Here is a 23,717-nt window from a genome sequence, read left to right as displayed (position 1 = left end):
GACCATGTGCAAAACAAGAATTTATCACAGAAATCTATAACATTCTAACTACATTTTCAAACTATTACTATATTATAGGAGGTGAATGGAATGCTATAATTGATCCCGTAACAGACAGAACAAGCAGAAGCAAAACTTATAACATCCAGACCTCTTTAGCGATAAATGACCTAATAACAGACCAACTTATTTGACCCTTTTTACTACTGGAACAAAAATACCTCAGCGACAAAATTCACATACTATACTTAAGTACTATAAACTGTGGTCCAGACATTTTCAAGGTGCAAATAAACTACTGTACAGAACCTAGGTTTTTCTCAGATCACTCAAAGATTATAATTAAAATAAGTTGGCCTATTGATCTTAATCTAAAAAAAAGGGGGTACAAGCTGGTCCCTAAATCTGAACTTGCTGCAGAAAAAAAAATACTGCTGATGGCTATACAGCAGAGTTCGATAAATCCTTTGGGCAAAAGATATCAAAACTATTATTAAAAATCTATAATTACATAAGATAATATGGCATTAAAGATTTATATTTAAACAACTCAAAAACAATTTTTATACCGAAAGGCAAGTCTGATCTTAATTCTTGACTCAATCAATAGCTTCTCAAAAGTCTCAAACTATGTAATTAATCCTATAAAGTCCAATTTTCCCCATCAATCAAATAAGCCACATTGACTTATTTTCCAAATTTGGGAATAAAGCTAAAATACTCCCCGAAATATTTAGGGATCACCTTTGAACATAGCCTGAAAATGGTCAGACACTGATCAGGATATCCAGAGATGGGGAAAAATAAAGCTACCTTTCCTTTTGAAAGCAACAATTATAAAAATGTATTTTCTTCCAATTCTACTATTTCAGCTAAATGCAACAAACTTAATAGTCCAGAAAACCTTTTAAGAAATTTAATGAAATTTTAGCTATGTCAGTCAGAATTAGTTACCAGAAATTATTGCATCCAAAAGAAAGGGGTGGATTGGTATTTCCTGATTTCAATCTATACCGTGACATAAGTGCAAACAGGATTATACAAGTTGCTGATTATAATCCAAAGAATTAAGAATGGTGTCCACTATGGATTAAACTATTTAACTATACCAATAACAATATCAGTAACAGCAACTTTATCCCAAAGCCCTTCCTTTCTTAAATCAGGAGAGCTTAAAGGTTAGCAATTTTCATTTCTCCTTAAAACATAGAGTAATAAAGGCTTCAGAAATTATTGGGAAGTTTTAAATCTAACAAGTACTTATATCCTCTTACAGCCATAACATCTAAACCCAAATCTCAGATTAAACAAAGAGATGTTAAACCTGAACAACTATCCACTCATTAAGGAATGTAAAGTTTGGGATATTTACAGACACAGGAAAAGGTCTTTTGAAGACATAAGGAATGTTTTCAACCTTCCAAAAGCATGCATCATAATGCTAAGGCAAATCAGAGAAATGTGTACTTCAATATTTGCTAACTTTAAAGCAAACAAAAAAGACGTAAATACATGTACTACATTATGGAACTTGCTGACCCTAAAGAAAAATATGCTAACACTTACAAAGCTAATAGTATCTCAAATATCATCATTGCTTTCAAAATACTGGACTGATCAGATCAAAGAATCCTCTGAAAAACAAAAATGTAATTATATTGAAGCAATGCTAAAATTAATCCCTTTAAAAAAAGAAATTCATATATACACTCAATTAATGATTACCAACAATGCTTACTTCACCCCAGAAATATTTAACTTCAATTCGAAGGTCTCGCCAAACTGTCCAGGCTGTTCCTCATAAATAGCAGATTTACTCGATCTTCTGGAGCTACAAATGCACTTATAAATTACGGTGCTCATTGAGAGCTCGACTAAAGAAGATGGGATATCAAAAATCCACATTATCATGGGAATTTGCAATTTTGCATGTTCACTCTAATGAACTGTGTCTCACCTCTATTATGAAGATTGCATCTGCACTGAAACAGTATGTTACCTGTGACACAATGTTAATTAGAAAATGACTGTCTGCAGCACTATTTTGTATATAGTGTATATAGGATGTTACCAGTGTACTTGTGTTGTAACACTGACATTTCTCTTGATACACGATGCACCCAACTATGTCTGAATTCTTCTTAAAAATGATGAGTGTATTGTATTCTTGCATAATGACTGGATCTTGTAACATGCATACAAGACAAGAAGAAAAATAAAAATATTTGAAAAAAAAGGCAAGAAATGTCCATATTCGTTACCAAATTTAAAGTGCTTATTGTGGAGACTAGGGTTGAAGCTCATTCTTGATAAGTACTTCCCTTATTTGTTTTCATCGCCAAAAGTGAAAAATGAGGAAACACTGTGTGAAACTGAGACGGTAGTGTATGACATGCAATTAATGTTTAAGGGGTCTTTTCTTTTCTCCCTTGTTTAAATGAGTCACCAAATGCTCACTTACCTACACAGGCTGTTCCATCTTCATTGGGTTCAAACCCCTGGGTGCACCTCCGGTTATGGCGACATTTATAACCCCCATAGGTGTTGATGCAGACAGGCTTTTCTCTGGGGCATACGAAAGGGAAAAGAATGCACTCATCGGTGTCTGAAAGAGGAAGAAGATAAATGAGTGGAGCACAAAAGTGCCTAAACATTAAACTTACATTGCAACAGTAACAAAGACTAGAACAGAGTTCTAGAATTAGAGCACAGCTGGTAGGAGAGAGTCTGCATTTTATCGTATTACGTAGACAATGCTACCAGCTGCACAAGCATTTGAGTATAAAAATCTGCATAGCTCTCTCTATATAGATTTTTATATCTATCAATATATATATATATATATATATATATGTATACACACACACATATATATATATATATATATATATGGATGTCACTGAAAACTCATTTAACTGAATCACATTTCAGTGAATGTAAGTAGTGTTGTGCAAATAAAACATATATGCCTTTTTCCTCACTGTAGTGCAATCCTGGAGTTAGTATATATAGTTCGGGGTGTGAGGGGCATAGCCACCACCTACGTAGCTTTTATATTTATGAATCTCATTTCAGTGAAAGCTAACAATATAAAACCAAAACTAGGTGGCTGCGCCCCCACACCCGCAAAACTATATATACCAACTCCAAGATTGCACTACAGTGGGGTAAAGGGCCTATACATTTTATTTGCCCAACAGTACTTACATTCAGTGAAATGTGATTCAGAGAAATTAGTTTTCACTGATTTGAGCTTTCAGCAATTTGGTGCGAATATTTTGAAATTCAGTGAAATGAGTTTTCAGTGCATCAAAGTGGAACACATATATATGGGTTTACTTTGTTTCATTCAAAGCTCATTTCACTGAATTTCAATTCACCCTGACCAAATCGCTAAAAGCTCAAATTACTGAAAACTCATTTCACCGAATCACGTCACTGAAGTACTGACACTGTGTAGAGTACTGTAAGGCAAGTAAAAGGTATATGCCCTTTCTCCCACTGTAGTGTGATCCTGGATTTAGTATATATAATTAGGTGGGGTGTGAGGGGCACAGTCCACCCCATTGGGGGGGTGTGGAGGGTGTTGCCCCCACCCCCACTTAGTCTGAGCATATATTGTCTTCTGGAAAGAGTTATTCACTGGTGTTGTAAGTATGCATGTCTACGCTTTAAATGTATTGTTTTGATACTTTTGGTGAAATGTAATATAAAACTAAACTAGGTGGGGGGCTACAGCTGTACAAAATCCACAAGAAAGGCACATCTATGGTATTCAGAACCCAACAAAAATCTCTTGATCCTAAAAAGATTAGTGCTTCCTACACAATAATAAAGTTACCAAAACCACTGATAAATTCAGGTGCCCAGAAACAAGGATATGGTTAGGTCTGATGTTAAATTATCAGATTCACTTGGAAGAAATGTAGAACAAAGACGACAAAGCACTTCTGCTAAAAAAGAACTGCATGTTCTGGTAGCAGAGGGATAAACAGCTATAGCTACAGGAATTCTGTCACATCTCAGCTTAGTTAATGATAGTCTCTTACAGATACTTCCTCAATGGGACAATTCATCCTTAAAGACCTCATCCAACTGTGTTTGTAGAGTCAGTAATTTCACCCCCTCCCATCTGAATTACCACAGCTTACTTCTAGCAAAAGCTAAATGGCTCCCTTCACTGCAAAGAGCAGAGCTGTAACTATAAAGCTCTCTCCTTTTCAAACTTTTTAAACTGGCAATTTTGTTTTTTCTTACCGTCAGACTCTCACTTAGGAACACACTTCATAATTTCAGTTTGTCAGCTATAATGTAAAATATGTGAGCATGCCCATAATAAACTGACACGCACTTAGCACAGCTTCTCTGCCTTAGTGCCCAAATTTTAGGAAGTCCTTACCCTGTGTTTAAAATGGAATGAATTCCTGTCTCTTTTCTAGAATATTTAATTAAAGTTGCCACACGTAAATGGTTTCATAATCATGTCCCCCATAAAAGTTCTCCCTCTCTGCAGCAGTTGCATCACCACACACTTTAACAGCCTCTGAATAGATGGAGATTTTTTTCATCTTTTCTTCATTTGCATATAATTCCACTGTATATTATTATTTTGTAAAGTCATTGCTTTACTCTACACAGTTATAAATCCAGCATGTATTTATTTTTAAGGAGCGCTGCATTTACATAGCATAGCTTATCTTTTTTTTATTTCTATATATACATATATATAATATATATAAATATATATATATATATATGCGGGGAGTGCCTTCTGTGTGGAGTCTGCATGTTCTCCCCACAGTTGGGTGGGTGTTTGAAAGACATGCGTAAACAGGCGTGCCTTTGCTGAAGGTTGAACGTCGAGCTGGCACCTCGGCGTTCGTGAAAATCTACTGCCAATCATTAGCAGACCGGAGTTGTGCTGTGGCAACCCCTAACCAGGAAAAGCCAAAAGACAACATATATATATATATATATATATATATATATATATATATATATATATGTGTGTGTGTGTGTGTGTGTGTGTGTGCGTCTAATTCAAACAAAAACCAACATACCCAAAAATGAAGTGACCAAGGCAAAAACACTGAATTATCAGTTAACTGACTTCACTCATCACTGAGAATTTATCAAGGGAAAGGAGGCAGTCAGCCAACAATAGGATGTTTGCCCTTTTCTCCACTATAGTGTGATCTCAGAGTTGGTATATTTAGATAAGGGGATGTGGGGGGCAAAGCCCCCACTTGTGTGGGTTCGAAGTGCTTCGGTGTGGTTTCTTGTGACTGTTGGCCAACTGCCTTCTTTCTCTTGGTAAATTCTCAGTGATGTGTGGAGTCGGTTAACTGACTATTTGGTGTTTTCATCTCGGTCATGTCATTTTCGGGTATATGGGTTTTCGTTTATTTGAAGTAGATCCAATATATTTATTTATCTATTTATTTTTGTTGTTGTTTGTCTTTTGGCTTTTCCCAGTTATATATATATATATATATATATATATAATTGTATGCACCATAAATTGTTTTGGGTTTGTACTCCAGCAATCAGTACTCTACACTAATCAACAAAAAAGAATTACATAAAATAAAATATAAACTAAGTAACTACATAAATAAAATTCCTTGTTTGGTGCTTCCTGTTTTTGAGATAAAGAATTATGAAAGATTAGGGTCTATATTAGATCACCGAATGCTTAAAAAAGCGAAAGGTGATTAATCGACCCTATGTAAGCGAAAGCTTGCAATTTCGAACTGTCAGAACAGTATTTTTTTTCTCCTAGGGAAAATCACTGTTCCAACAAAAAAAAAAAAATAAACACTTAAACAATATATTAAGTGGGGGGTTTCGCCCACACACACCCCGATGTGGGAGGCTGTGTCCCCACACCCCCTACTTAAATATACCAACCCAGAGACCGCACTACAGTGCCAAAAACGGCAAAGTAACGAAGAGGCCAAGCGAATTCTTTCCCAGGGAAAGAATTCACTTAAAAGCTGCTTCGATGTTTTGCCGTTTTAGGCTTTTGAGTTCGACCAAGACACATTCGAAAGAATGCGTCTTTGATCTTCTAATAGGGAACCAAAGATTATGCTTATTAATACAGTTGACATAAAAAATACTCATCACTCAAGCTGTACAAACACTATAAATGACATTTTTACAACAGCATCATCTGAAGTCTCTGCTGATACTGTAGAATAGGCTGCAAGTCACTTCCTTCTGGGACTACAACTAAACATTTCAAAATATTATGCACCTGCATAACGAATGACAAACAGCTAGCAATACTTGATGTAAAGTACATTCTAAATGGACAGCGTCAGTACATTTTTCTGCCACCCAATGTTATTTTTTTATGTTATGCCCTTCACGAAAATGTAACTCGATTTATGAAAAATGCATAATGACTGGCAAACAGTACTTGATATGTTCATTGGAGAACGTCTTAGACAAGCAATCTTGATACAATTTTGATTCTCGTAACCTGCTCTTTTACAGTCTACATGTCACTAAGGGAAAGTTACTTAGTTAAGAAAAACATCTCCACAAAGTGCTATGATGCCATGAGAACTTGTGTGTGTCAAATGGATTTCTTGATACACAGTTTGTTTCATTGTCTGCTGTTTATCATCCTTCCCCTTCATGATCAGCTCATTCAATTCCTGGTACTGGCTATTGTCATTATGATGGACAGATGTTTCTGGAGCTGCAGTCAAGTAGACAGCCATGGTGGTGGCGGTGGCCATGCTGTTATCTTGACAATGAGGACATTGTAATTCTAGCCTTAGCCCCATCCCAGAGTAGGGAGACATGTAACTCGCATCACTATAGTGACATTGTAATTCTAGCCTAGCCCCATCCCCGAGTAGAGAGATATGTGACACGCATCACTACAGCTACATTGTAATTCTAGCCTTAGCCCCATCTCTGAGTAGGGAAATATGTGACTCGCATCACTACAGCAGCATTGTAATTCTAGCCTTAACCCCATCCCTGAGTAGGGAGACATGTGACTCGCATCACTACAGCGACATTGTAATTCTAGCCTTAGCCCCATCCTTGAGTAGGGAGCATGTGACTCGCATCACTACAGCGACATTGTAATTCTAAGCTAGCCCCATCTCTGAGTAGGGAGATATGTGACTCGCATCACTACAGTGACATTGTAATTCTAGCCTTAGCCCCATCCCTGAGTAAGGAGACATGCGACTCACATCACTACAGTGACATTGTAATTCTAGCCTTAGCCCCATCCCTGAGTAAGGAGACATGCGACTTGCATCACTACAGTGACATTGTAATTCTAGCCTTAGCCCCATCCTTGAGTAGGGAGCATGTGACTCGCATCACTACAGCGACATTGCAATTCTAAGCTAGCCCCATCTCTGAGTAGGGAGATATGTGACTCGCATCACTACAGTGACATTGTAATTCTAGCCTTAGCCCCATCACTGAGTAAGGAGACATGCGACTCGCATCACTACAGTGACATTGTAATTCTAGCCTTAGCCCCATCCCTGAGTAAGGAGACATGCGAGTCGCATCACTACAGTGACATTGTAATTCTAGCCTTAGCCCCATCCCTGAGTAGGGAGACATGACTCATCGCTACAGTAGCCTCTGAGCACATGCAATGAGTGCTACCAACAGGCACTGCTTTAGTAAGCTAAACATGTGCCCCTAGGTCACATTTATCTTCACTGACCCTGCTCTGAAGGACCTCAGCAGTCTGTGACCTACTCAACCCCCTACCCCTTAGGCACTGCACTGCCCATCCTTCTCATCCCAGCCCAAATAGATAAAACAAACTACCAAATGGGCCTGTATTATCTGTGCCATAGCCAGGGTATTACCTCCCTATGCCACAAGATCAGGCTGGTGTCAAAACTAAATGTGTCAAAAAGATGCTAAATGACTTAACGAGTTGTAAATCAGGAGGTTAGTTTTATGATCAGTCTTTTCATTTAAAGCTTAATTTAGTCATACTTGAGCTACTATTTAAATAAATTTCTATACAGACAAGGGACTTATTTTAGCCTTTAACTACTCACACGCTAAGATGGCTGGCAAGTTCAAGAACAGCACTATTTAGCTTTATTAGTGAATGAGATGTCTGTCCTTAGGGGAACATCAAAAAAATTAAACCATTGCTACTCTGGACAAATATTAATTTCAATATTGTACAAGAAATGTGGTGCAGTTCTAGTTCATGTGGCAGCATCTCAGAATATGTGATTAAAGAACAAATTTATAGTATACAAGGAGGATATGGAACAGTTGAAAATGGGTAAAGGGGAAGGTAGGAATGGAGAAGCGTTAGAATGTTAAGGCACTTAAAGTGGAAGACAAGATAAGATGATTGTCTTCTGCTATTAAAAAATGTGATGTAATTTCAAATATAGCTCAGTCATCTGGTGCCTGTGTTACAAGCAGTCTGCTACAGTTACTATTACACACCAAGTGCTTCACTTATATTCAGTCATTACAATGAATAGTGATGTATTCATTTATGAAGCCTTGGTTTCCTTGTGATCTCACAAGCCAGTGCAGGTACGTGCCTGTCTGATACACCACTGGCACCTGCCAATCATTTCATTTAACAGCTTTACACCCAGTTCAGGTGCGTGCCTGATACACTACTGGCACCTGACAATCATGTCACTTAGCTTGCACCCAGTTCAGGTGTGTGCCTCACTGATGCACCACTGGCACCTGTCAATCATGTCTTTTAACAGCTTTGCACCCAGTGCAGGTACGTGCCTCACTGATACAGCATTGGCACCTGCCAATCATGTTGTTTAACAGCTTTGCACACAGTTCAGGTGCGTGTCTCACTGATACACCACTGGCACCTGCCAGTCATGTAATTTAACAGCTTGCACCCAGTGCAGGTACATGCCTCACTGATACACCACTGGCACCTGCCAATCATGTCATTTAACAGCTTGCACCCAGTGCAGGTACATGCCTCACTGATACACCACTGGCACCTGCCAATCATGTCATTTAACAACTTTGCACCCAGTTCAGGTGCTTTCCTTGCTGATACACCACTGGCACCTGCCAATCATGTCATTTAACAGCTTGCACCCACTGCAGATACATGCCTCGTTGATACACCACTGGCACCTGCCAATCATGTCAGTTAACAGCTTGCACCCAAATTCAGATGCGTGCCTCACTGATACACCACTGGCACTTGCCAATCATGTCAGTTAACAGCTTTGCTCCCAGCGCAGTGACCTTCTTTTCATTCTAGTTATAGCTGTATCTGTGTATATGTTTTAGCGCAGTGACCTTCTTCTCATTCTACTTATAGCTGTGTCTGTGTATATGTTTTAGTGCAGTGACCTTCTTCTCATTCCAGTTATAGCTGTGTCTGTGTATATGTTTTAGCGCAGTGACCTTCTTCTCATTCTAGTTATAGCTGTGCCTGTGTATATGTTTTAGCGCAGTGACCTTCTTCTCATTCTAGTTATAGCTGTGCCTGTGTATATGTTTTAGTGCAGTGACCTTCTCATTCTAGTTATAGCTGTGTCTGTGTATATGTTTTAGCGCAGTGACCTTCTCATTCTAGTTATAGCTGTATCTGTGTATATGTTTTAGCGCAGTGACCTTCTTCTCATTCTAGTTATAGCTGTGTCTGTGTATATGTTTTAGCGCAGTGACCTTCTTCTCATTCTAGTTATAGCTGTGTCTGTGTATATGTTTTAGCGCAGTGACCTTCTTCTCATTCTAGTTATAGCTGTGTCTGTGTATATGTTTTAGCGCAGTGACCTTCTTCTCATTCTAGTTATAGCTGCGTCTGTGTATATGTTTTAGCGCAGTGACCTTCTTCTCACTCTAGTTATAGCTCTGTCTGTGTATATGTTTTAGCACAACTTTGAACTTCTCAATTAAATCCATAAACTTACACAACTTCAGTCAATTAATAACCACACGTACTAGAATCAATAAAACTTCCGGGAGACACTCAACATTAGACTAGATTCTTAGAAACAAACCACACAAACTGACAAAAGTAGGCTGCCTCTCAGATAGCATAAGTTACCACATAACTACATCTGCCATTAGAACTGACCATTACCTAGATAAACATATCGATAATACAATACAGAATACAACCAATTTCAGCTTTTGTTTTTAATGAAACACAAACAATATTAATGGAATTTATTTAGAACAATGCCACTAGATACTGCTGTAGAACACTTGAATACCATATATTCTTACAGACTTTATATAATCTATCACCAGTACGTGACACAAGAGTAAAGTTCAATCCTGCAGCATGGCTGACAAAAGCAACAAAAAATCATGATAAGAAGCCATAAGGCCTAGAAAAATTGGTATAAAAATAGAACTCAAATTTCCTTTCAATAATTTAGACATCTTAGAGACCTTGCAAAACTACACGTCAAACAGAATAAGCAAACATACTATACCAGACTACAAGATAACCAGAAATGTTCTGGGTTATTTTTATGTTTAGGGTTGGGAGGGTGGCCTAATGGTTAAGGTGTTTGCCTTACAAACACAAGGTGCAGGGTTTGAGTCTCACAAGGGATAATTGGCTAGGCTTACAACGGCTCGCAAGGACAGTTAGCTTAGTACTAACCTATGAATCTCTATGAATCACTAAATAAAGTACTCCACCCTGGCAAGACCACCACAGCCTTTCGAAAAACAGACAATACAACAGACACCATCCCCATGCAGTTTAATTCCTACTTTATACAATCAACATTATCTCAGACACAAATACATCTGCCCCCTCTCTCTACCTATGTCCAGTCAAAACCACCCACAGCTCTTCAGTTTTAGTCCAATACCTACCTCACTCAAAGAAGTTGCTCCTTAAACTAAAAAACACTTCCGTAACTGTAGATCAAATACTATCAGACTACCTAAAAATGGCAGCAGAAGTCATAGCCTTTCCTGTGTCCATACCAATTAATAGGTGCATAGGAGAAAGGTAAATCCTATCATAACACTGGACAAAGGTGGTACACATCTACAGAGTTTAATAACTACAGACCGATACTGATTCGCTAATCCCTCAACAAAATATTAGAGAAATGCATCCATATGGAGCTGATGCAATACTTAATCTCAACCTGCTCTCAGAAACACAACATGGCTTTAGGCCCAAGCACAGCACTACTACTGTTCTACTACATTTTACCAACATAATAAACTGACCTACAAAGAATGGTCTACTCGTGGCTACCATGTTTTTAGACTTATCAAAGCATTTGATGCAGTCTTGTACCAGCAACTGCTTGTCTGACTTTCTTCAATAGGACTTTCACAATACTCCTTGTTATAGGTTCATAGGTTTATACTAGGTTATCTGCCCTAAGGCATTTATAAGCCTAGCCCAAAGTTTTGTAACTTACGCCACCCGTTATATGAAAAAATATTGTGCCCATTAGTTTGTTGTGCCTCTGTCCAGCAGTGACACAGAGATGATTCCCGGGGTAAACCTATGATCTCCCATCCACAGGTCTAGATTTCTCTTGAACAGAGCCAGCGAGGTGCTCTGCCTCACATGGACCGGGATTTTATTCCACAGCATAGGGAGTCTCTGAGTGATAAATCTATCCCTCCAGCACGTCCTATTTATATCCGTGCTAAGGTTTAAGTCGCTTGCTCTAGTGGTTTTGGTGGATTTGGATTTTTTGAGGTGGAGCATGTCCATTAATTCCGGGTTGGACATGGCCTTGTATGTCAGGCACATGTCACCTCTGAGCAGACGGTATGCGACTGAAGAGAGCTGGAGTTTCTTCAATCTGGCAGCATATGACAGATTTTGGAGTCCCTTTATCCTTTTGGTGAGGAACTTTTGGGGTCTCTCCAATTGCTGCAGATGTCAGGTGAGATACATACCGAATGGGGCATTGTACTCGATCATTGGTCTGATAAGTGAAGAGTACAGGGGAACAATGACCTCACTAGATCTGGATGTGAATCCCTTCATGATCAGGTGGGCAATGTAAAAGGTTTTTCTAACCACTTTAGCAACGTGAGTGTCAAAAGAAAGGCAACTGTCAACCTGGGTCCCCAGGTCCCTGATAACCTCTTCTGTGCTTAATGGATTGCCACCTATATGGTAGCTTGGGGTTACCTTGTTTTTCCCGAAGGGTATTGCTATACATTTTTTGGTGTTTAACTTCAGGCCATGGCTCTGGCACCAGCTATCTGTTTCCGTGAGTCCCTTCTAAAGGATATCCGTGTCCGATGCACTTTCCACTATGGCGCCCAGTTTGCAGTCGTCTGCAAACTTTGTCAGCCAAAGTCCTCCCATGTTGGCCTGTACTTCTGAGAAGTAGATGCCGAACAATAGGTGGCCAAGGACCGAGCCCTGTGGGACACCACTTGTGACCGGCTTGGAGTCTGACATAGCGCCAGCAACTCTAACCCTGTGGGTTCTGTCCTTAAGCCAGTTTGCAACCCATCTTGTGACATATGGGTTTACATTTAAGCTGGTAAGTTTTTCTACAATACCCGAGTGGGTTATTGTGTTGAAAGCCTTTGCAAGGTCAAGGTAGGCTGTATGGGCTGCCTTTCCCTCATCAATGGCCTTGGTGACTGTTTTGAAGAAGTCGACCAAGTTCAAAAGGCATGATCTGCCCTTGACGAAGCCAAACTGGGTTGGGTCCAATGTCTGCAAGTCCCCTATATCTTTGTTTATGAGCTCCATTATGATCCTCTCCATAGCTTTGCAGACAAGACTTGTTAAGCTTATGGGGCAGTAATTACCAGGGTCCGTAGAGGCACCGCCTTTGTGGAGTGGGACCACAGTTGCCGTACACCACTCCTTGGGCACGTATCCTGTGGTAAGGCTGAGATTAAACAGCTGCCTTATGTGTGGGTTTAATTCCTCATTTAGCTCATGTAGCACACAGCCGGGGACACCATCCGGTCCCATTGATGCTGTGTTTTTAGCTTTAGAGAGAGAAGCTTTCACCTGCGCATTTGAGATGTCTAGGAGGCTACACTCCGCTGGGATAGTTTTCTCTCCTTTAGGGGGGGAGAGGGGGTGAAGTTTGCACTGAACATGTCTGCCAGTATGTTGGCAATGTCTGTGGGTTCAGTGATTTTTGTATCATTTTGGACTAATTTTGAGCATATCTGGGAGTTTCCACCCAGGTTCCTAACATAGCTGAAAAAGGCATTATGATTGTCCTTTGAATCCATGGCAATTTTTCTCTCAAAATTGGTCTTAGTTGATTTTATGAGTGCTCGTATTTTTTACTAATAATGATCAGGGGTGACTTCCCTTTTATGGATTTTGTTCTATCATGTAATAGCTTTCTCCTCTTATTGTAAAGTTTGTTAATGGCTGGGGTCCACCAGACTGGACGTTTGCCTTTGTGGAAAGAGTCTTGGTTTTATTTGGGATTGCCTGATCCATGCAGTCCTGGAGGTGTTCATAGAAGGCATTTGTAAGGGCTTCCGCAGCTTGGGTTGTGGTTTCCACTGGCTCAGGGGCCTTGAAGGATACCACACCAGTCTTGAGTAGTGTGAAGTTTGCTTTAGAGAAGTTCTTCACTGTGGTCTTTTTGTTTGGGGTGGGGCGGGATGTGGATTTCCAGTGAGATTAGTTTATGATCAGATCTCACCAATGAGGGATATACTTCGGTGTGGAGCATTTTGTCCCCATGTTTGTGATAATGAGATCTAGTATATTTTCTCCTCTCATGGAAACAGTGACTAGCTGTTCCATGGCATTTGAATTTATGAACTCCAGGAACTGTTGGGCTAGAAAGTTAGGGCTTGAGTAATGTTCCCAGTCTATATTCGGGTAGTTGAAGTCACCCAATATGATGGTGTTTGGAGATACATTTATACCCTCCAGTGTCTTCAGGAAGGCTGTGTGGGGTTCCTGAGTTTGAGAGGGTGGCCTGTAGCATGCTACAATTTGTAGAGCAGTTTTGCCTATGGTTAGTTGCACCTGGATGGTTTCCGAAGCTTCGTGCATTGCCACCAACCTGGAGGTGTGGGTATCCTTTATGAATATGGATACACCCCCCCCCTTTTGTGGTGTGGTCCAGGTTTTGGGGCCATAATGCATGATATGAGGTAAAACCTAATAGTGCCGGGGTGCTCTCAGGAGCCTTGAACCAGGTTTCAGTTGCAGCACAGACATCAATGTTCTCCATACTGAGAAGGGCCTCGAGTGCATGCATTTTGAGATTTAGACTTCTGGCATTGAGCAGCATTACCCTCAGTTTCTTCCCATTTTTGTTTTCTAGGGTGGTAGGGTTTAGAATTTGAGCCTTGCCTAAAAAAGGCACTATGGGGGTGGCAAGAGCCTTAGCCAATATCCGGAATCCCAGGGGTGACAGGTGCAAGCCGTAACTTGCGAAGCAGCGTGGCTTGTCAAGCATGTCATCCCAGGCAGACAGACACTGGATCCCCTTTGAATGACACCAGACATTAAGCCAATTGTTAAAGCTGATCATCTTGTCTCTATATTGTGGCATCATTCTTGGTGAAGGAAGGATACTGCTCAGGGTCAGGGTCATACCTGCCTGGGCTACATAATCAGAGAGCTCCTCTATGTCTCTCTTCATGTAGTCCAGGGAGGTACGTCTCAGGTCGTTCACACCAGCATGGACAATGACTGTGTCATATTTGTACTTGCCGTGGAGTGACCAGAGTGCTTGTGTTATGTGGCGGATTCTAGCACCCGATAGGCAGCTTACTGTGACCCTCTCCTTGTTCAGCCTGGTGAGTGGGACTTCAGTGTGTCTGACTATGGAGTCACCTATGACAAGTATGTTTGGTGTTGTATTTGGCCTTAAGGGCTGTGACTGTTTAGTGTGACTGTTATAGTTTCTTAGTTAACTATCTGGAAGGCAACAAGCCATAAAATAGTAACAAACCTACTCATTCTTTCAACCAATTACTACAGGTGTCCCTCAGGGCTCTATCCTGGACCCTCTCCTATTTAATATATTTATTAATGACCTCCACACCTCCCCTCACAATGCTAGTTTAGTTCAGTATACAGATGACTCGACATTAATGTGTGTGGCCACTGGCCTCAAAAATAAAGTAAAACATTACCCAAAAACCTCTCTCCTGTGTAGAAACCTGGCTCAAAGTATCAAACCTCCTATGCAACCCAGAGAAAACTAAGTTAATGTTTTTTACCTCAAAAAGTTGTCAAAATCAAAAGCAATTTTTTACCATAAAATCAGCAAATAATACTGTCATTGAAACTGTAACTCACAGTAAACTCCTTGGCATAATAATAGATGACAATCTCAAATATGGCCAGCATATACTGCACACCATTAAGTCTACACAACAGAAACTAGACTACCTTTATAGAACCATTGGATTCCTTACAGATACCACAAGAAAAACTCTAACCACCACCTTCTTATTGCTGACTATTATATGCCACTCCTATCCAAACAATCTTAAACAATACTCTTTGAAAGAAACAACTCCAGAAATGTAGAGCCGGTCACTCAAACAGTTAAATCAAAAGATATCTATTCAACAGTTAAGCGCTTTCTTACTTTTACAAAAACGGGACTTCCTCAGAACAAATTTGAAAATATACACACAATGAACTCTTAATACCAAGCCTTATATAATCAACCTTAATTTAATTGCGAATTAAGCCTCAAAGTAGCGCACCCAATAAAAAGCCAAATGCACTTGTACAAAGACCAACCCCTGGAAGGTCTACCTAAAAAATAACTATACCGAAAACATATAAAAATATAATTGTCTAATTCATATCAACAAAAAATATGTAATTTAAAACATACATTTCTACATCCTGTGTCTTGGCCAACCTCCAATCAACCCAAGTCTGTCTCGTTGCCCTGCACTGAGAGACCCTGCGTTAGTGGAACACCAAAGTGATTTCAGCTACACTAGTGTATGTTAGAGTTGTATTTAATCTGTCCTCCAAACTGAAGACCATTTCCCCTTTCACTGTACATGTGCACACTACTGCCCCCCCCCCCCCCCCATTTCTCTCTTCCTATAGCACTCCTAGGTCAATTACTTAAAACTTTCTCTTGGAAAAAGTTTACCTATGTACCTGCAAGCCCATACTTCTTTTGTTTTTACCAGCAGAAGTGGTGGTCCTTTTCATCACTCTGTACTAGATTAGGAAAGAAACATTTGTAGTTATTGGGTAAATACTGCACCACACTGACCTGCAATTAACTTAGCTTGGTTTTCCTGTTTTCTTTTTAGCAGCTGGCTTAGTCCAGTTTTTCTGACTCTCAACTTTGCATTACTTTGTGTCTATCCCTTCCCCGACCTTGAACATGCACACCTCCCCACCCACTTCTGCTTAATTACAGAGGTATCAAAAAGCCTGATGTAGAAAGGCACCATCATACCCCTAAAGTTTTTGTACATTTAAGCTCATCTGGGTGTTTTCCTCCTTGTTGCAAAGTTAAAGAATAACCTCCTGCTAACCTGAACATGCCCCTGAAGCTGACTCCTTGCCTGGCTTCTTAAAGCTTGTACTCCTAAAGTTTTTGTACTTGTATGTTGCAATATACATTTTTACTACCTTTCTGTAGTGCCTATAACTGCTTGTTAACCCTCCGGTGTGAGATTTAGTAGCCTACTGTAGACCCAAAGCCACTTCCTCCCTCCACCCTTTTGTCCCCTTATCCTATATCATATCCCTTTGGAACAGCTTCTTGCCTACCTTCCCCAGCTGCTATTACTTCCCTGACCACTAGGTGGCAGTCTTTACCTACACTATATTCTAGCATTAAAACTAACTATCCCTTAGGTCCTACACCCATTCTTTGGCATTTCAGTACAATTCTAATTCCACTATCTGCACATGAGAACCTCACTCTTGCTTTACTAAATCATATACACATCTGATAAGCTTATATACTCTGCACCCCAGTTTTCACTTTAGTTACTTTTGTATTATGCCAAACACAAAAGACAGCCGATTGTCTTTTGGCTGACCTTACCTTACTGCTCTTGCCCACTCCGTCCACCCTGTGGGCTCACTCCGCTTCCATACCCTACCCCCAATTCCCACCCACCCCAGGGCACCTATTGTTATACTGCTACAATCCACACCCCCACCACACATCAACAATAGCTCGACATATTTTGGCACATACTCAGTCATCTGTTACTAATTTACTCACACCTTCCACTATCTATACTTTCCTCATTAAACAAACCCACCCACCTCATATTTGCCCTTCTAGAACCCCTTATTTTCTCATTACTTACATTCCCACATTCTCATTATGTCAACCCCTGGCTTACTAAAACTCTCCAATTTCCTCCTCTTGCCCATAATTCTTTCCACTTTACTTCTATCTCATAGCCTCACAGGCTATGAATTCCTAAGCTCCTTTCAGTTTCAACACTCCTTTAAAAAAACTTCCCCTTTCTATCTATCAGCCTCACAAACCCACAGTAATATTACATTCTCATCAGCCTACCTTCTCCCACAGTTTCACAGATTAAACCATATTAAGTATTTCCAAACCAGAAAAATACACCCTATTTTATGTAAACTATCCAAACTTCCACACAATCCTCAGTACCTACTACTACATGGCGACATTCACCCAAACCCAAGGCCTGGTAATACCTTCCCTGACTCCCATTCTTCCTTCACCTCTATTTCCCATACTCCCTCTTCTCCCTCAAACTCTTCTTCTCATTGCCCACCTCAATATTCGTAGTTTAAATAAAATTACCCAACTTCATGCCCTACTAGACTTACATTCTTTTGACATCCTATGTCAAACAGAAACCTGTCTCAAACCAGTTACTAAAGACAATGATATCATCCCTCCAGGTTATAACATCCTTAGAATTGACTGTTCTAACAAAAAGGGGGGGGGTAGCGATATTGTTTAAATCTGAACTACAGGTAACCTCACTAAACACTCAACCTCCCTCACCTAGCAATGCTGAAATCTTAATATTTAAGCTCCAAATGAATGCTACTAAATCTATATACATCATTTGCTCATACATCCCCCCAGGCAACAACATAAGTACTCTTGAAAATATCCTTAACTGGCTTTCCACATCATTCCCACAAGAAACCGTTCTCCTTGGAGACTTTAATATTGACTGGAACTGTTGTAATTTCTGACAAACCTACATCTCACATTAATCTCTATGGCTTCTATCAAACTATCACAGACCCTACCAGAACCCATAAACCCAGCAACAAACTACCTTAGACTGGATACTAGTCAACAATAACCCCCAATCTTACAAAATAGCCATACTTCCTGATTATTTTAGTGACCAATCTCTTACCTTTATAACTAGACAAAAGATCACCGTTCCCACTCAACTAAACTTTGGAACCACCCGGAACAAAAAGAACCTGAACCTAGGTAACTTTCAAGCAGAGCTAAAAACCTGCAATTGGTAACCCCTAAAATCTCTACCTCTCAATTAAGCAGTCTCTTTTTTTAACAATACATTCCTAAAAATCCTTGAGCACCAAGCCCCCTCTTGTACTATTAAAATTAGGAATCAACCTGCTCCCTGGCTCTTAAATGAGACAAGGCAAAAAATGAGACTAAAATAAAATCTGGAATATATGGAGAAGTACTAAAGACCCTATTGATCATTTAAACTTTAGACAGCTCAGGAATGCCACTAAAAAAATCAATATTCCTCGATAAAAAAAAACTATTACCTCAAATTCCAACAAACCCAATATCTAAACCCATAAAAATGATGGTCAGGATTAACTAAATTACGCCATCCCGGACAAGCCAAAACACCTACCCCCTCTAACATGACTCATAATTCTCCCAACCAAAGTGCTGATATTTTTAACAATTTTTTTTTTCAGAAATTGTTCAATCTTTAGCAAATACCTTACCACCTGTTAACACCACTGACTCATCCTTGCCAACCACCCTACCCCAAGTATTACAACTGCAGCCTGTCCCAACATCTCTCATACACTCCCTACTTCTTAACTTAAACCATGCACTCCATCAGCTGACCTCCTCCCAGCTGAATGCCTTCAAATGGCAGCTGGAGTGCTTGCCTACCCTGTTTCCACCTTAATTAACAGAACCATTACAGAAAGTTCCATCCCATCCTTCTGGAAAGTCTCATATACTATCCCACTGCATAAGGGTGGGAACTCAAATGAACTCTCAAACTTCTGCCCCATAGCCCTACTTTCCCCCTTAGCAAAAATTATGGAGAGATGTATTCACCGTCAGCTACTTGATCATCTCCTCCAAAACAAGCTGCTAGTTGACTGCCAGCATGGTTTTAGACCTTTCCATAGCACTACAACTGCTCTACTATCCTTTTCTGACTGCATTAATAAAAATCGTAACAACAGCTTACTGTCCTCAGCCCTCTTTATTGACCTCTCAAAAGCATTTGATATGGTTAATCATCAATTACTGTTAAACTCACTCAAATCACTTTCACTGGATACCCAGACGGTTAATTGGTTCAAGTCCTATCTAGGAAATAGACAACAAGCAGTCTTCTGGGAAAATAAACTATCTACTCTTCTCCCTATAACTCTTGGAGTCCCACAAGGCTCTGTTCTGGGACCCCTCCTCTTCACTATTTTCATAAATGATCTGAAAATCTCCCTTCCACAAAGCACCTGCATACAATATGCTGACGACTCGACATTAATATGTTCAGCCTCCTTGCCTGCTGGACTTCATTTGAGTACCCAAGCAGTATTTACCTTAGTTGAAAACTGGTTCCATCAATGCTGTCTCCTCCTTAACCCCCCAAAAACTAAATTGGCACTATTTTCTCCCACTCAGAAGTCTCCTATCATCAACTTCACTATTACATCTAATAATGGTATTGTAATAACTCCGGACACAACCACTAAACTTTTAGGTGTAACAATTGATCATAATCTAAACTTCGACACAAATATCAACCTAACCATTAAATCAGTTAATAAAAAACTTGGTTTCCTCTACAGACTTAAACCCTCTCTCACACCTCTAGCTAGGGCTGCTATTGCCCGAACTCCCTTAATCTCTACCCTTCTTTATGCCCCCCCAATCTATACCATCCTATCCAAAAATAATCCTCATAAATTGGAAACAGCCTATAATAACATAGCTAGATTTGCCACTGGTGCCCCTTTTTGAACCCACCACTGCCAAAATCATAAATTGCTAGGATGGCTGGAATTGCAAAGCCAGATTATTTTCCAGCAACTTACTACTATACACAAGATCTTACACCATCCCACAGATACACCCATACTCTCTACCCTTATCTGCCCATATAAAAATCTAACAACCCTTCGATCAGCTAATAAGGTACTAGTAGCTACCCTAAAGTCCAACAACAAATCTGGAGATAGCTTGTTCTCAAACTCTGTTGGTAACTCTTGGAACACTCTTCCAAGTGAACTAACAGCCAGCCCTTTCTTCTACCCCACTTTTCAAGAAGCAATTAAGAATCTTCCTTAAAGCCTAGTGGGTTTGCCCATGCACAAATCCTGAATGACAATTTCTCCCCTAGCAAGACCATTCTTTACTATCTATCTTTAACATGCTATTTCAGGTGCTCTGATATTCTCTCTGAATTCGCACTGTAGTAGCTCACCTTGTGCTACCTCAAAAAAAAAGTGTTTAATCCTTTTACTCAAAATTTGTAACTTTACTCGGGTATGTTGGTATGTTACTGTAACAATACTATATAAATGTTCCTGTATTTGAAATGTTTTACCTGTCTGACATTATCTGTATTGTATATGGTCAGGATTTCTGTCTTGTAAATTGTCTTAATGTGAAGCTTTTCTCCCCGGGCCTCCTCTGAAAATGGGCATACATCCAGTCGGACTACCCTGGTCAACAAATGTAAAATAAATAAATAAAACATATATAAATACTTTATTATTTAAATAAACTTAAAACACCCATGTCTAATAACACTCCTCATAACCATTACTTAACAGTAAAGTAATAAAAAGTGTAAAATCAAATACTTGAGCGCCATATAAGTAATCCACTACCCTAAAGTAATGCTATATTTTAAAATGCAGCTAATTTTCCAGGAATTAATGAAGCCATCAGCATCTCCAGTATTTTAAAATTAAGATACATTTTGGGACAAATCTCCTGTGAGCAATACATTTGGGTAAAGTAGGGTAAAATAAAATGAAATAAATAAAAGATTAAAACATACTAGGGAATTTTTAAAATATAGCATTACACGTGAACCAATTCTGGTCCTGCACATGCTCATCACAAGGTTAAGACTTTGTGTTCACCTTACGAAACTCTCCAAATACTCCTATTAAACAGAATACACTCAAACTCCCACTGAGATGACAAAACAACTTTTATACATAGCTGCTGCCTGTAGAATCCATTAAGTTGCACGTGGGCTTTCTCTTCGGTAACTTCCACCTCTGTAAAATCTTAGAATGTATAACTACCATTTGTGTATAAATGTAAATAGAAATGTAACTACTGTGTTTAACTGGAACTTAGTATAATGCAATGTACGCAAATGGAGCTTTTCTCCCTGGGTCTCTGCTGAAAATGGGTATTACCCCAGTCAAACTTTCCTTGTAAACAGAGACAAATAAATAAATATCCTCAATATGTGTGAATCAGATAGCACATGAAAAAAATCTCTTTCCTTCTGACCCGCTACCAAATCAAGAGGCAAGGCAAGCATTCAGCGAAGGATTTCTGAACCCTAATTTAGATTATGCCCTTTTTGCTGTAGATGGTAATTCAGCTCATTGAAGTACATATGCTGCAAACCACTTTAAACAAAATGTGCCAGTTTCTGACTGGTTCTCCTAAGAGAGATCATTACTGCTTGAACCTCTCAACATCTACTTGAATATTAAATTAATATGTCAGCCATACCTCTCAACCTCTTACACCAAGAAATCTGGACAGAGCCATAAATAAAAGTAGGACAAAGGCCCCTAAAATAGGGACAATTTTTAAGTACTGCTCTTACAAACTTAGAAAGTTGATAGAATACCAGGTTTTGCATTAGCATGGATTTTTTGAAGGGTATGAAGTCTGAAACACAAATCTTTGTCATTATTTTCCAACTTCAGTCTTTAATGATTTGTCACTAATTTGCCAGAAAAACAGAATTTTGTGAAAAATGGACCAAAAATAGGAGGCATAAATCTGGACATTCAACGAAAATCTGTACAGTTGAGAGGTATCAGCATATTCATTTACATATTACTATACCAGACTTAGATGTGTGTGCAGAATGCTAAAATTAAAACCTAGTGTAAGGTCACTTTAATCCACTGTTTCTGCATTGATCTCCCTGCACACTGTTGAACTCCATTCCTACCCCTTTATAGCCTATGGAGCTGGACATAAAAATCCTTACTGGAAGAGGAAGCTACCTGCAAACTGGAACATAGGCACAGTACTAAGTAAGCAATCATAGGGACCATAACAGGCCTAGCTATATACACCTTTAAGTAGGCACACTTAAAACTTTTTTGCTGTCTTTCACAAGTAGTTGATAGTGTCTACCTCCCAACTCAAAATGGGATGTATACAACAGCTCTGTTGTAAATATATGTCTAATAATATTTTTTAACCAGGTAAGCCCACTGGAACCCACAGTCCCTTTTCAGGGGCCCTGGGAGCAAATGTATGGTCAAGCGACTTGCTCAAGGTCACACAGAAGGCAAATAAGAGCTGAAGGAATCAAACTCTGTAAACTTCACAACCTTACTCTCTGCATCTAGCCATTCAATCATCAAGACTAAGATGGTATCCTTTAAGCCCACTGGGCCAGTGGAAACCACATCCCACAAAGCAGAATCCTTCACAAATGCTTTCTACGGACATCTCCAAGAATGCATGGATCATGCAATCCCAAATAAAGCTAAGACCCTCTCCACCAAGGGCAGGCGTCCTGTCTGGTGGACCCCAGCCATAAACAAATTGTATAACAAAAGAAGGAAGCTACTGCACAACAGAGCAAAATCCCATAAAGAGAAGGCATCTCTGATCAGCACTAGTAGAAAGCTACATTCTCTCATAAAAACATCCAAGGCCAACTTTGAGAGAAAAATTGCTATGGACACTAAAGATAACCACAAGGCCTTCTTCTGCTATGTTAGAAACCTGGGCGGAAACCCTCAGATATGTTCAGAGTTAGTTCACAATGACAAAAAATACACTGAACCCACAGATATTACCAACATTCTGGCACTCAGGTTCAGTGCAAATTTCTCACCTCTCTCACCTGCAAAAGAAGAAATACTTATTCCAGCTGAATGTAACCTCCCTGTCATCTCAGATGTCCAGGTGAGAACCGCCCTCAGCAAAGCTAAAAACACAGCATCAATGGGACCTGACGGTATCCCGGGTTGCGTGCTACGTGAACTCCAAGAGGAGCTAAACCCGCACATAAAAATGCTATTTAACCTTAGCCTTACTACAGGATATGTACCTGAACACTGGCGTACAGCAACAGTAGTCCCACTCCACAAAGGAGGCACCTCTACAGACCCTGGTAACTACCGCCCCATAAGCTTAACCAGCCTGGTCTGCAAAGCTATGGAAAGAATCATTATGGAACTCAAACAGAGACATTGGGGACTTACAGACACTTGATCCCACCCAGTTCGGCTTTGTAAAGGGCAGATCCTGCCTTTTGAACCTGGTTGACTTTTTCGAAACAGTCACTAGAGCCATTGACAAGGGCAAAGCAGTCCATACAGCCTA

At 39.7% G+C, this 23,717-nt stretch overlaps 1 protein-coding gene across 2 annotated transcripts in view; it reads right to left on the bottom strand.

Moving 5' to 3' along the window:
* Window positions 1-23,717, bottom strand: part of CRTAC1 (cartilage acidic protein 1) — a 2,772,383-nt gene that overhangs the window by 404,831 nt on the left and 2,343,835 nt on the right. For both annotated transcript variants that reach the window (XM_044056906.1, XM_044056905.1), the window contains exon 14: window positions 2,462-2,605. In XM_044056906.1, the coding sequence (XP_043912841.1) occupies window positions 2,462-2,605 (144 nt within the window). The remainder of the gene's footprint in view (window positions 1-2,461; window positions 2,606-23,717) is intronic.

The sequence above is a fragment of the Protopterus annectens genome, chromosome 14.part0 (assembly GCF_019279795.1).
Source record: "Protopterus annectens isolate FY-2018-M chromosome 14.part0, PAN1.0, whole genome shotgun sequence".
NCBI classification, from domain to species: Eukaryota; Metazoa; Chordata; order Ceratodontiformes; family Protopteridae; genus Protopterus; species Protopterus annectens.
The sequence above is the reverse complement of the archived record's forward strand: the minus strand, read 5'-3'. Positions and strand labels throughout refer to the sequence as shown.